Source organism: Lonchura striata, chromosome 7 (genome assembly GCF_050655825.1).
Source record: "Lonchura striata isolate lonStrDom1 chromosome 7, ASM5065582v1, whole genome shotgun sequence".
In the NCBI taxonomy this organism is placed as follows: domain Eukaryota; kingdom Metazoa; phylum Chordata; class Aves; order Passeriformes; family Estrildidae; genus Lonchura; species Lonchura striata.
Window position 1 is genome coordinate 28,004,402 of NC_140709.1, and position 13,882 is coordinate 28,018,283.

The 13,882-nt window shown below is 42.6% G+C and overlaps 1 protein-coding gene across 2 annotated transcripts in view; it reads right to left on the reverse strand.

The window, feature by feature from the left end:
- PLCL1 (phospholipase C like 1 (inactive)) overlaps positions 1–13,882 on the reverse strand; it is a 225,521-nt gene that overhangs the window by 58,877 nt on the left and 152,762 nt on the right. For both annotated transcript variants that reach the window (XR_014956600.1, XM_021555431.4), the window contains exons 4-5: positions 10,338–10,413; positions 7,108–7,217 (exon numbers count right to left, since the gene is read on the reverse strand). Coding sequence is in view for 1 of the 2 variants with exons in the window: in XM_021555431.4 (XP_021411106.1) it covers positions 7,108–7,217; positions 10,338–10,413 (186 nt within the window). In the remaining variant the exon portion in view is untranslated. The remainder of the gene's footprint in view (positions 1–7,107; positions 7,218–10,337; positions 10,414–13,882) is intronic.

Here is a 13,882-nt window from a genome sequence, read left to right on the forward strand (position 1 = left end):
GGAAGAACAGAAACTATTCATTGTCTTTGGTTCTGCAGGGGCTGTGTGTCCCAGGGGAGTCAGTGCTGCTCCTCACAAGCACCAGCACTGCAGGCTGGTGAGTGCAGGCCCACGTGGGCCCCATGCCTGGACAGATAAACACAAACTCTGCCTGATCTGAATGTCTGGACAATCATTCCTTGCCAGTCAGTGAAACACTCCTGCTGTGACATTATTCAACAAAACCCCAGCAATAACTGTGTAACGGGACAAAGTCTCTTCCTTTTGTCAGACTATCCTGGAACTTCATGCCCTACAAAAACTCACAGGACCATGAAGGAGATCATCAACAGCTGTGAACTCTGGTAACATTTGCTCTCTGCTTAGTCCCTGCTATTGCCAGCAGTTGGTACTTGAAGATTTAAGGTTGTCTGGGTGGCCTTCCCATGTATTTTAAACACACACAAATATTTAGCATGTTCTAAATCCAACTTGTGTCTCGGAATTTTTCTTGGCCAAGAAAACAGAGACCTTGTCAGAAACACCATTAGCACTTCAAAAACTCCCAGGGAACAGCCAGGTACCTAGAGAGGTCATGCTGTACTTGTTGAGACCGCTCACTACATCCTCCCCAGAGCAATGCTCTGGCAGCATGGCTGAGGGCCAAGAATAACAGGATATTCCAGCTGATTAACTAGTACTCCTGATGGACTGGGATTACACTCCTTTTACCCTAATACACAGTGCTGAAGCAACTTGAGAAGTTTCCATCACCAGATACAATGGACAAAATCCACAGAAACTGCCTGTTGAAGAGCTCTGGTTCCTGCCTTTGGGCTTGGGCAAACAAACAAAAAACCAGTGCATTCACCATTTATGGAGGAGGTCTTTTATCAACCAAATCAGTAGAGAACAGCACTCTGCTAGGTACAAGAAAGATCTGCCTATCCTGCCTAATAATCATATGGTTTGGTTCCCTTGGTTTACAAAATACACTGATCAAAACAGTTTGGCATGTGAAGCACAACACTTACACTTGCCTCCTTAACTTGTAACTCAAGATCATTCAGAGGACTCTAAATCTCCTATCCCAGAAAAATCTTACAACACCTCCACATACAGAAGAGCCCTGGAGCCTGTCCTGAGAGCCAGGAGCACAGACTTTGCCCTGGAACCAGCCCTGAAGCTGGGAGCCTCCTCTGCACTCGCCACTGCATTCAGAGTACACAAAGGTCTGGGAACAAGTTGTGCTCCCATGTGGCTCCTCTAGACCCTTTCTCAGATTCAATAAAGAAAAACCTAAATCTACCTCTTCCCTCCTTCCTTCTACTTTTAAATTAACTGCTTCCAAGTAAGCAGGTTAGTATTTACAGGACTAAATGGATGTTGACCTTGATGGCTCTCCTCACCTTGTCTCTAGCACTCTCAGAAAGCCAGCTGTTTTTTATTAACTTTCTCCTTTTTGTCCTTCAGTTCATGTGTAAGAGACCAAGCAGATCTACTCACTATGTGAATCATTAGAAGACCTCTGCATTTCCTCACTTTTGTAAAATCTGCCACTCAATCACAGACTGACTGGCTCAGATAATCTTTGCTGAAGCTGAGCACATCTTGGCGTAAGGCAGCAGATCCTTCAAAAGTAGCCAGGGCACACAGTCTGGAGAAGTTTAGAAGTTTGAAACACTGCTCTTAATTCAAAAGTTTGAACTGCATCAGCAAACCAAATGCAAACAATGTGGGGACTAAAAAGCAGGAAAGATATTTAGTCTCTCTGGAAAAAGAGCCTTTGGGGTAGTCACATTCAAAATGCATTTCTCTAGATCTGGGTATGAGCAGACATGAGGTGAACTGATATGGAATAACACAGTGAGCCCTGCATTTAAAGGCCAGCATGAAAACTCCAAGCCACACAAACCACTCCTGCCTACTGCTCTTACTGGACTATCACTGTCAGAAGATGACAGCAAATCACAAGAATTTGTTGCTAAGACACTGTGGCTTATATTCCATCTATTTTTGACATTTCACAAATTGAGCACCAATTTGCTCATGTCCACAAATATATGCTGGGAAAAAGAGGGAGATACAGTATCAGGAATTTTTGGGGGTGAGAGGAAAGCCTAACTGACACCTACAGTGAATACAAATATGAACACAGAATACAGCAGCTTTCTGTGGACTCATTAATCCATCATGCTCCCACTTGAGATCAAGATAGCATAATTTGTTATGCAAATCCTTTAGCAGCAATTAAATAATATGTAGCAGAACAGATTGTTACATTGTGCCTAACTACATATAAGGTTCCTACAATTCTGCTGTGCTGCTCTGCTGTCCGCTCTGCAGCATGCCAAGGAAAAAAGCCTAACTGCCTGTCTCAAAATTTTACAATACTGTAGAGTATCCACTCAAAAACACTTCCATGTTGCACTATAATAATCTTTAAATTAAGTCTGGGAATGAATCTAGTTTTTCCAAAGATCATCAGAAACTCTGTTTTTAAGGTGCTTTAGAATATCAGTCACTATCTGATAAGTAGTTTTTCTTCAAAAAGAAAACTGATATCTTGATGATAGTGATGATAAATTCGCCTCATTAGGTGAGGACAGGTAGTCTGTATGTAGATCTGTCAGAAATCTTGTTTTTATCTGTGCAAGTAGCCTTAAAGTGTGTATTTGGGGCCCTGCCACCCAAGTGAGGGTCTGGGATGCTGCAGGCCTCACAAGCAACTGAAGGACATCATCCTGCAAAAGTGCTATTTCTGCACAATTCTGGGAGCTAAAATGACATTCACTAGAGCTAACATTGATCACAACCACATCATAAAATTGTGGATGCCTCCTCCAAAGAGAGAACCGCATTAGCAATTGAATAATTGTATGCCTTCTGCATTCAACAGACTTCTAAATATATCTAATCAGCATTCATTTAAATGGATAATTAACAGATACACTCATGGATGAGAGCTGAAACAAGCCCTGAAAATGTAGCCACTTGATGTCTTGTGTCATGCACTAATAGTTGGAGTCCTAGTCAGACAGAACAGACAGACTTAAGACAGCAGGGGCAAAATCTTATCATGGGGAGCAAATAAATATTTAAAAACACATGTGCATTTCAGAGCAGACTAGAATCAAACATTTGAGTCTTTTGCCCTTCAGCAGAAGACCAAAACAGTAAATACTACTTTTACCTTCTTTTCCTATGTTTTATCTTTAAATAAGCTGGCATGTTGGCATATTAACTATCCAGATATTTATCATCAACATAGAAGTACCTCTTCATACTGTTTCTAGACTTTGTATGTGCTGACCCACCAAAGCACAAACAACCCAGAAAAATCTGGTTGCAGGCTGTCAAAGCACGTCCACATGAGAACAGTAAATCTGAATCACAGTCAACATACTCAAACTTTGTTTGACTTACTTGCCAGGCTTTTGGGACTCAGGCAGATCCCAAATTCTTTGCTCAAGTGAACACCTCCTGGCAGTCTGTGACAGTTTTTCCTCAGCAAGGAGAGTAGTTTTGCATGCAGGCTACGACTTCTCTCCCCTCAAACATTCTGAAAAACTCATATAGCAGTCATTGGATCAGTGGTTTGCACACGTGGACAGATGCTAAGAGTGCCTCAGTTACTGCAAAATGCTTGGTACAAGATCCCATGGTAGATGCAGACAGTGGGTGAAGAGCCCCAGGAGGGGTGGCAGCTGGCTCTGTCCTGTGCCGAGAAGGCCAGGAGCAGACCCGACCTGGCTCTGCAGGACTTCACCCACAGGTGAGTGCACCTGACCTGAAAACCACCCAGTGCTCCACAGCAGCACTGAGGGCAGGGGTTATGTCCCTGCTCTCAGGACTCATCAGCTCAAGGTCAGAACTGCCCCAAGGAGGCTTCTCAGCTTCTGCCTTCCAGGCTCTGGTGCTCCCCTCTCTGCCAGCGCAGGCAGGAGGAGCTCAGTGCAAAAGCAGCCACAGGAACCAGAGCAGAGGTGGCCTGGCCAGGCAGGTGGGAGAAGCAGTAGCACGTGGGGAGAAACAAGCACGAGCCCACGCAACCACATAAAAACCTCTGCTCTGGGAGAGGGGGAGTCACCTGCTTTAAAAACAAGAAATATCTCATGAAAATGAATCATGACCTTCTGTGACAAGGGAGGGTCACACCAGAACAATTGCCTCAGCTGAGTTGAGCAGCTCTGCATGCCTGGTAGGGTGAACTTAAGGATTTCCTAATACCATGGCCCCTGTGAGGGGGTTAACACAAAAACTCTTTTGCTGCCTTTGCATTCTACTGGCACTCAATTAAATACAGAGAGGAATATAAAGACACAGAGCTGCTGCTGCACAGAAATAGAAGTTAAAGTGAAACTATATTTGAGATCATAGCCATTCCTGTAATATTGCTGTAAGAGCATGATTCTTCTGTCTAGTATGCTTAAGTTATGCCTCTCAGTATTACTGACTGTGAACCTGACTGTGTTCTACACAACATGGAACCAAAAGAGGAAGGTGTGACATTTTATAAATATTGATGTCAAAGCTGACTTGTTAGACTGTCACCAAGTTATAACATCCATTCTTTTAGTGACATTTTTACCTTCTGGCAAACAGTTTGTCCTTACAGTGGGTATTACTGATATGTAATTAAGTTTATATAAACTAAGGAAGAAACTGACAAACTATTTTGATTCACCTCTAAAAAGTACTCCAGGGCATTTTTAAACATGACAAATGACCACAGTTAGGATTTTTATAAAATACACTTTAATCTTGCAGTCTGTAGCTATTTAATGATTTTGCCAGTTGCAATTTTTTATTGCATCTCCTCTTTTATTCAAAGCTTACCTACTGCAATGAGTCTTTATAAAGAAACACATTAATTAAATATGCCTTGGCTTCAGTAGCCGAGGAAAAGACTATTAATCATTTCACAGCACAAAAACAACATAATACCTGCTATTGCTCATGTGCACCTCACACAAACTGACTCCTGCCACGTGACGTAATTGCCTCCAACAGCCTGAGCCAACACAAAGAGGCTTTCTCTCATCAGCCATTCACTCCCCCCACCTCATGCAAAACAGCTGATGCATTTGTGAGATGTTATGGGACATTTTTTCTTTTTCTTACTACCCTATAACAACACCTAGTGAAATATATTTGTAATGTCCACCCTGCCACTGGACATAGGGAGGACTCATGGCTTGAGTGGGGCAGGGTTGTCGGTCTCTTCCTGCCAATCCTCCTGAGTGGCTCTCACCAGCACTGAGAGATGTCCAGTGCTAAAGAGGAGATGCAGGTTTGTTATGGGCAGGGTCACTGAAAGACAGTATTTTTAAGGGAAAAAAAGAAAATAAGATGTCAAATTAGAACAATTACTAATTGTTTCATCTCACACACCTGAGGCACAACTTCAATCCCAGTTTTCTAATGTCATCCCTGAGTTGGACTTCAGTCAGAATGAAAAGATGTTTCATGTGCATTTCATGGATAGTTGTCACAAACTCTGTTAATATTTCATTGTGTGAGAAAGGTAGAAAAGAAGTAGTGGCTTACAAATGAAACAAGTAAATTATTCCTTGACCTTGACTAGATTTTTTAAAAGCTCTTTTAAGTAAATTGACAATATGTGCTATCAGAAATTATTTTCCATAGAAAATGTTTCTTTGATACTCTACTTGTACATTCATTAATCATAGGTCACCCTCAGAGGTGCAAACTTCACATTTGACAAACATCTAAAAAATCAAAACATTAGACATTTATTTTACCTAACACAGCAAAAGGTACTCAGATTAATGTTCAGAACTGCCTATGTTCAATGTTCAGTGCTTTTGGCAGGGGAGCAGGGGGATGACTCTAGCTACTAACCTCAGTTGCTCTGTGTGGAATAGGTTATCTATTCAAGTCTGTAACTTTGAACTGGTTGACTTTTCTCTTCATGAGAAATCTCATTAACTGAGCTGACACTGACTCCATTCCTCACTTTTCCACTCTCTCATGGTGAATCAAGGTAGGCAGGAAACCACAGATGTTCCAGGTCTTCTCTAACCCTTCTTTACCACCAATGGCCTCTCCCACAACTTCTGCCCTTCAGCCTCTATGTTCCCAATTCCTTTTTCCTTCTCCTGCTCAAGACATGTTAAGTGCTCTTTCCAGCATCACAGTGGTGACACATACCTGTCGTATTGCTACATTTAGGGGTATATTTAATGAGGAACTTAGTGAAAATTTCATCAACTGGCTTGCTCTGGGATTTCAGCAAAGGGAAAGGCACTGGCAGGTCACAGGAAGATGCTGCCAGACAGGGCAGCCTGGGAGCTGGAGCAAGGGAGCAGCTGGGACAGAGCGAAGGGAAGTGTGATCTATCAGAGCAAGGTGGGAAATGAGGCTGTGAAAGGTGTGAGCTGAATGCTAACAACCTGAATGCTTGGCTCAGGCCCTCTCCTTGTCTTCTGCTGAGGTTCCACCAAATCCTCTCCTCTTTCCATCCCTGGCTGTCCCTAGCCATTTTCACCCCAGCTCAGTCACACAGCTATCATGACAATTTGTGGCTGGTTGATGCTAAGCCAGTGGCTAAAGCCCAATGAGTAACAGCTTCATCCTGGGGTATGTCCCTGCACAGCCACCATGAAAGGGTGAAAATCCCCTTTTGGCTGTTTGGACAGCACTCCACTTTGGAAACATAATCCTGAAGGATCTACAATATTCCTCATGTTTTTTCTTGACAGCCCCTCCTGCCCCCTGTCCCTTCCCAGAGAGATGTTCCAGTTCTCATTTTACAAAAGAAGTATTTGACACTCAGTGACCTCAAACAGGTCACTTTCAGGGTGCATGGGGCAGAACAGACAACCAAACCCATGTCCCTGATCATACAAACCATAAGCCATCTTTCCTTTTCTGTTCAAGGCTTAGATAAATTCCCTTCACACCTTCCAGATCAGAGGTGTAATTGATATATTTGATAAATATCAATAAATGGGGGTAATTGATACATCCCATTAAAAAAAAGGGATAAGTAAGATGTAAGATGCAGAATAAGTAACATGTAGATGTACAAACAGAGAAGCTAAAAGAGCAAAGGTTTACTTATAAAGTTAATATGAGACAGGAGGTGGTTATTTCTGTGCATACCTTCAGCACTGTGATATTCCATGCAAAACTCTCAATGGCTTTGCTTAATTTTCTTCCTTTCAAACCTTCTTTTGTCCCAAGGTTATGAAGCTCTTCGTGGAATTCCATTCCTAAAAACACAGATTGCCACATCACTCAATGCACAATTGATTTTCCCTATAAAATGTTGAGTGAGCATTTTCAGTCTTGCAGCCGGGACTTCCTACAACCTCCTTCTGTGCTTTCCCTCCTTCCTTTTCTTTCTATTACTTCAACCGGGGAGAACATTTTCCAGAATAAAGATGCCACATACAGTTTTGAGGTTGTGCTTCCACTTGGTTTGGGGCTCTCCTTGCCAGTGCTGGGGTTCCACACAGGCACTGGTCCCCTGCAGAGACACTGCTCCAGCACTTCTGCCTGCAGCCTGCACTGCTGCCAATACTGCGACAGAAGGTCATTGCTTGTCAGTCTCCTTGAGTTGATGACTTTGCACCTTGGAAGGCTGTCTGACACATGTGGAAGATACCTGTTCAGCACAGCAAATGCAGGCTCCAATGCACATCCCCTCATTAATCTTAATCAGTCATACAGAAAAGCCCTTGTACTCCACAATGATAAATTATATCAGAAGCACAGAACTCTAATCACAGGATTGCAAGTCCTGCAGCAATGGAATGGAGAACTGAGACTTCCAACCACAGCCCTGTTCTATTTCTTTACTAGCTTCAGTGGCAAATGTCTGCAGATCTTTTGCTGGATACAAAAACTCAGGAAATCTGGGAGCTAATTAAAAATCTTAAGGTATCAAATTAGCTCAGCAATTTTACAAGATCTGCATAGTCTATGCAACCATTTCTCTGAGTCTGGTGTGGATTGAGAGACAGAGTGGAAAAGAGCCACTTGTGTTCCCTTAATTTGTATCTTACAAAGGCCCAACTGGCACTAAATAACTCCAAAGCATCTGAAGCCTACCCTGGCTGAACAAACCAAGCTTCATCTCCAGTTGTTTCATAGCTCTCCCTCCCTTAACACTTTAGGATAACTGTCACTCACGAATTTGAGTTTCATTGAAAGGGCATCAAAGAAATGCCAACAGAGAGAACATCTGTACAGTGTAGATGCAGAGGCAGCTTGGCAGGTGGCTGAAGGACAGTCCAAGCCAGGCTTGCACTCGGCACAGCTTGCCCAAAGCACTCCTGGAAGACTAACACTGGTTTTCCTTCCCATGCACCGACTCTAGGAGCTCAATAACACTGATGCTGTTCAACCCCACACAGTGCAAGATTTCTCTATTGTTGATCTTCCAAAACTTCACCCACTCACAGGCTTTGCTTGTCAAGGCTAACGGAGTTCCTGTGATACATCCTTTGGAAAATTGTCAAAATAACTGCACCCCAAGCAAGATTTCCTTGCAGGTGTGCTTCGTGCCAACTGATTTGCAAATCATTTCACTTCAAATAGTAAAAGAAAATCTTCAAATTACTTGCTTTGTCCTGGGAAAACATAAGAAGGCTAATGGATCTTAACTCTACATGGACAGCCCTGCCTTCATGCAGCATCCTTTTAGTTAGTCTTCCCTCTGGACCTCACTTCTCCATCTGTAACTTGGATACAGCACTGCCTCAGAAAGAGGGAGCTACAAACATTTGTTAGGCTGCAGGCAGCAACACCAGTGAAAGCTTTTAGCAGGGTCAGTCCTCCAGGCTGCTGCTGATCACTGTGCATTGGGCTGAGCCTGCACATTTAAATAAAACAACAATAAAAAACCAGTCACACAAGAACCAGTCTGGAAAAGCCAGCAGGATCCTGAGGCACACGGAACCCGCCTCAAAACAGGCTATGAAGCAGAGGTCTGGTGGAATACATGTTCAAAGGAAGCAGCACTGGGGTTGAGGTAAAGGACAATGTCACAGGCAATTATACCTCTGACACCTCTTAATTTTGAGTGCTTTATCTCGCCACATTTAAAGTGTTAGAAAAAAATTTGCCTGGGTAACATCTGCAACAAACTAATTGGCAAATGAGCACGAGAAGGGATATCTCTCTCTTAGTCCTTTCCTCTCTCTAAATCCATGGCTTCAGAGAAGCACTTCATATCTCTCCACTTGCCTTCTCAATCAGAAATTTTAAGGCTAATAAAGCAAACAAAAATGAAAATACAAGAAGATGGAGCAGCAAACATTTGAAAAAATGTATCTTTTTCCACGGGTAAGGAAGGAAAGGGGAACTGCATGAAACTGGAAATCAGTGTGGTGGCATGGTACTGCATGGTATTTTCCATACACACCTTCTGCTTACAAAGACTCCAGTGCCCAGGCAAATGTCACGGGTTCTTCTCTCTGCAAAGATCAAGCTGGGCAAGAAAGGTGGCTGATGCTGCTGAGTCTGCATAGTTTAGTGCTAAGTACTGCTTTTAAATGATATTTTCTAGACACCCTCCTGGTGCTACATCTCCTTGTTACTGCCCCTTTCCTAAACCCTCTGCACACAATGAAGGCTTTGGGCAGAGGAATTTTATGTTGCTTATGCAGATACACAGAATCCAAGGCATGCCAGAACAATGAGGCCCACAACCTCCAGCCAGACACGGCCACTTGCCTCTCGTCCCTTTGCTACCACAATGCCAGCATGGCTAAAGAGCAGAGACTAGGTTCCATCCTGCTCTTGCACCACATGAAAGCAGTTAAATGCTACTGTTGAAACAGCTTCCAGTTTCTCCTAATTAAGAAAATGAATTAAAATATTAACTACAAGACAGCAGCTTCATTCATTATTTACATTTAATAGAAGGAAATGGCTGTAGCCTGCATCACTTGCCAAATCCAAAAATGCCTACCAGAAAAAATAGTATTTATAATTGTTAGGGTCCTGTGGGTACAGAAACCTCTTGCCTTCCTCAGTTCAAAGGAAAAACTGAGCTAGAGAATGCACTCAGTAAAGGCACCATGCCTTCTTACCCCCCTCTTTTTAATGCCTTTTCGGTTCATTTGACTAATTTAAATGCTGTCAGACAGTTCAGAGCTGTAGAGCAGATGGAGAAATAGCTTCTAAGGTGAAAGCTGCGTATTTTTGTCTGATCACACCTGCAGTGCTATTGGAAGATGAGCCTTCAGGAGGGTAGAGCCAGAGAAAGACCAGAATGCTCACTTACATCCAGGTGAAAAATGCTGTAATAGTCACAAACTGTAAGTAAATTATGGCACATTATTTCCCATCTTCCAACCCAGAACTGCTCAATATAGATGGATTACCTGCTTTCTGGCACTGAACAATCTTGTCATGAGTGGTGTCTGCTGTCTCAATAAGAACCCTGCTCTCTTGAATCATCTGTCAAAAGAAAAAAAAATCATCATTACTAGGGTTTCCTACAACATCTAACACATAGAAAGTACAAAGGTTGAAACTGGAGAGGAGGTCTGCTCTGAGAGCAATATGATAAATATTGGATCCTTCCTTCCTTCCTATGGGGGCATCCCAGATCTGTATCAAGCTAAGTATCAGTTGCTCTGAAAATGTTTTGTTCCAAAAGTTAATGAACAGCTGTTTTATATCCATGAGACACCACTGCAAACAATATGAAGGAAACAAAAGTGATTTCAGAAGAAAAGAGATTTAGCAGACAAACTTCAATCTGTGTTCAACTAAGCCCTTTCTAACTGGTATTTTCTTAAAAGGAGAAATAAGTATAGTCCTTGACATAGGTGGTTATTAAAAATGTTATCAAGTCATGAATAAAGCTGATTTCCAGAGGTATTTAAGCCTGTGGTGGATTTTATTCTATACAACAGTTCAGACACCTATAGTAGTTCTTGAATTTCTCCTCTGAGAAACTGAGATCCAAATCCTGTTCTATCCTCACTATTTCTGTTGAAGCTTAACAGAAAAGACAACACACAAAAACCCCAACAAAACAAAAAAAAAATCCACCTAAAACCAAACAAACCAAAAGCAGCAGTTTCAACAAGCCTACTCACAAGTTTCAAGATACCTCCCTACTTAGAATAGTCCATTAACAGCAAAAAAATTAAGGGTTCATTACCTGACGAGTTTCCTGAGCCTCCCTACATGCAAATGCTATTCTCCTTTGATGGTAACAAGCCTCCAAAATCTCTCAGAAGCCCAGGCATACAAGAATATTGTTCCATTGTTCTGTTTTGTGAAAGGTGGTACATACATCTGTTACAGAAGGCAAGAACATGCTGTATAACGAACTGTGCCTGAGAATAACCTCACTGTCCTGTCCTGAGAATAACCTCCTGTCCACTCACCACAAACCTCAAACCCAAACAGCACGAGAGCAGTGCCAATCAGAAATGAAGCAAACTAGAGAGTGACTGCCTAATGTTACACCCTGAAATTTAGAAAAATCACCTGAAAGCTCTGCTAAAATGCTGCAACTGCTAAAAGCTTCCTGCTTTCAAATACGCTAAATATGAAAACCCAAGTAGTAGGTTTCAACAATTTTAGTGGAAGACAGCATAACAGTAATAAATTAACACTTGCAAATTAGCACATCTTACTGTTTTAATTAGACACAAGGAATGAGAGACGCTTCCACTTGTCACACTCAAACTTCCAAATTCTGGAGGAATTTAGATCCAAAATTTGCTCCTCATCTCATCTTTATTTCTAATTAAATGCACTAAGGCTGCATTTAACAAAAATACCTATGCCTTTCCTCTGATATAAAGAACAACACATGGAAAACAAAATCCATTATCAGCTTCACAGACAGTGTGAAAAGCCTGATATACCTAGAGAGTGCAAAATTCTTTTTTAACAGAACATGCCCAGTGGATATGCCAAAGATTTAAATTACTTTCGATAGTGTCCTTTGCCTTTCATTCTTATTACTTACTTTTTCATGCATCATATTGATTTTTTTCCTCTTAGATATTTTCACTTGTCATCTAGAAAGAAATAACAATTTCTACCCACTCTCTGGTTTTTCTGTACTACAGCACATCATCCTTTTGTGAAGCTGAAGGAGCCATTCAGCTGGCAACTGCAAATCCCAAAGGTTTGTCTGAGCAGTGAAGACAGTATGAGTCCCAAAAATCCTGCAAATCACTGAAGAGGCAGCCAGAGGCCAAACATGCACTTCTTGCACATGCAGAGCTGGGGCAGTGCCTGCACTGGCCAGTCCAGCCAGGAGATCCCAGCATCTCCATGGCTCCTGCACCCCATGTAGCCATCACCCTGGGCTTGGGTCCCCACTGGGTCTGTGCCTGCGCTTCCTACCCAGCAGCAAGGCTTGCCCTATGAGGTCAAGGGAAAAAGTGAAGCTGGTACAGCACATCCCATGTGTCGGACTCTCCTGTGCTCAGATCCCTCAAGCAGAGTGTGACTTGTGAGGTTTTTATATACACATATGCATATATACATACATATACATACAGTCACAGGAAATTATCCCACCACACACAAAAAAAGCAGGCTCGAGAATCATGCAACTACTGGGCTACTCCCAGTAGTATGCCTGTTTAAGGATTCTCAGATGTGAAGGTATTATATTCATTTTTAAAAGCAAAGTAGCACTAGGATGTCAATTTTCACTTACTGCAAAGTAGGTAGAGCAATCCTTCACTCCTTTGATGCTAACATCAAAGTCTCACTACTTTCAGCTCAGCAAGAACAAACAATTATAAACAGATCATGTAGCAGAATTTAACCTGTTCCCATCTTCCTATCTGCAGTAATCTTGACAAAAACAAGCTGTTTTTGTCCCATGACAAATCCTGAAAGTGGTTTCAGAGTTCCTCAGCTCAGAAACCAGGGTTAAAGGACAACCCCAGTCATCACCTGGCATTCTCCCTCACATGTTCTTCTAGGAAATACTGCACTAGGTAGAAATAATGGGACCCAAGCCAGTTATGGGGTGCTGGCCTATGGCACCCATACCACCTCTGATAATGCAGTGTGCAGGACCCTATATCCCTACATGACAGGTCAGACTCTGCTCCCAAGAGCTGCATGTGCAGTTTCAGCGGCACGAGATCCTGCTTCCTGATGCTGCTGTAAAAGATGGCAAGAACAGGATAGGGCAAGGACACAGCCTGGGTGTTCACTTGGAAGAACAGACTGATTCAAACAGACAAGAGTGTAACAGGAAGGTAACTGCTATGCAAGAATAAAGTTGTAGCACAGGATCATGGCATCTAGATACACTTTTTCTCTTTTGTCACTGGTTTTGAAATGAGTCCATGATTTCCCAGTTTGAATCATACCCTGCTCTTCCAGCTGCTATCACATCTGAAACCCTGCTCAAGGATGTCACCTACTTCTTCTAGAAAGGACATGAACCAGAAGCCCTAAAAACACAACATGGAAGGCTGTGAGATTTTCTGCTGGGAAGGCAATCCCATAAATCACAGGACAGCCTGAGATTTTCAAGGCCACTTTTGCCAGTAATATATCAAAACACACCAAAATATATCAAAAGTGAAGAGTGAGCTTTCTCATGTTTCAGCATTAATTTCCATGCATCCTTCCTCTGCTCAGATCCCCCTGAGCAGCCCTCCAGGCAGCTGTGCAGTCCCAGCCATCTGGCTGGAGCCCATCAGGATGCTGTTTAATGTCAGCTCCCAAACGGCAGCTTGCTTCCATGAATGACTCTCACAGAGCAAGAGATGTCCTACTCCCTCAGGACTCCTGTGTTCCACCAAAGTGTGTTAACTCCTGAATGCTGAGCTTCAAGGTACCATTCGAGTGACATTTACTGAAAAGCAACCTTTAGAGGATGGATGCTGGATGATGGATGATCTGGGTCCACTTGGAGGGAGGAAATTTTTATCAG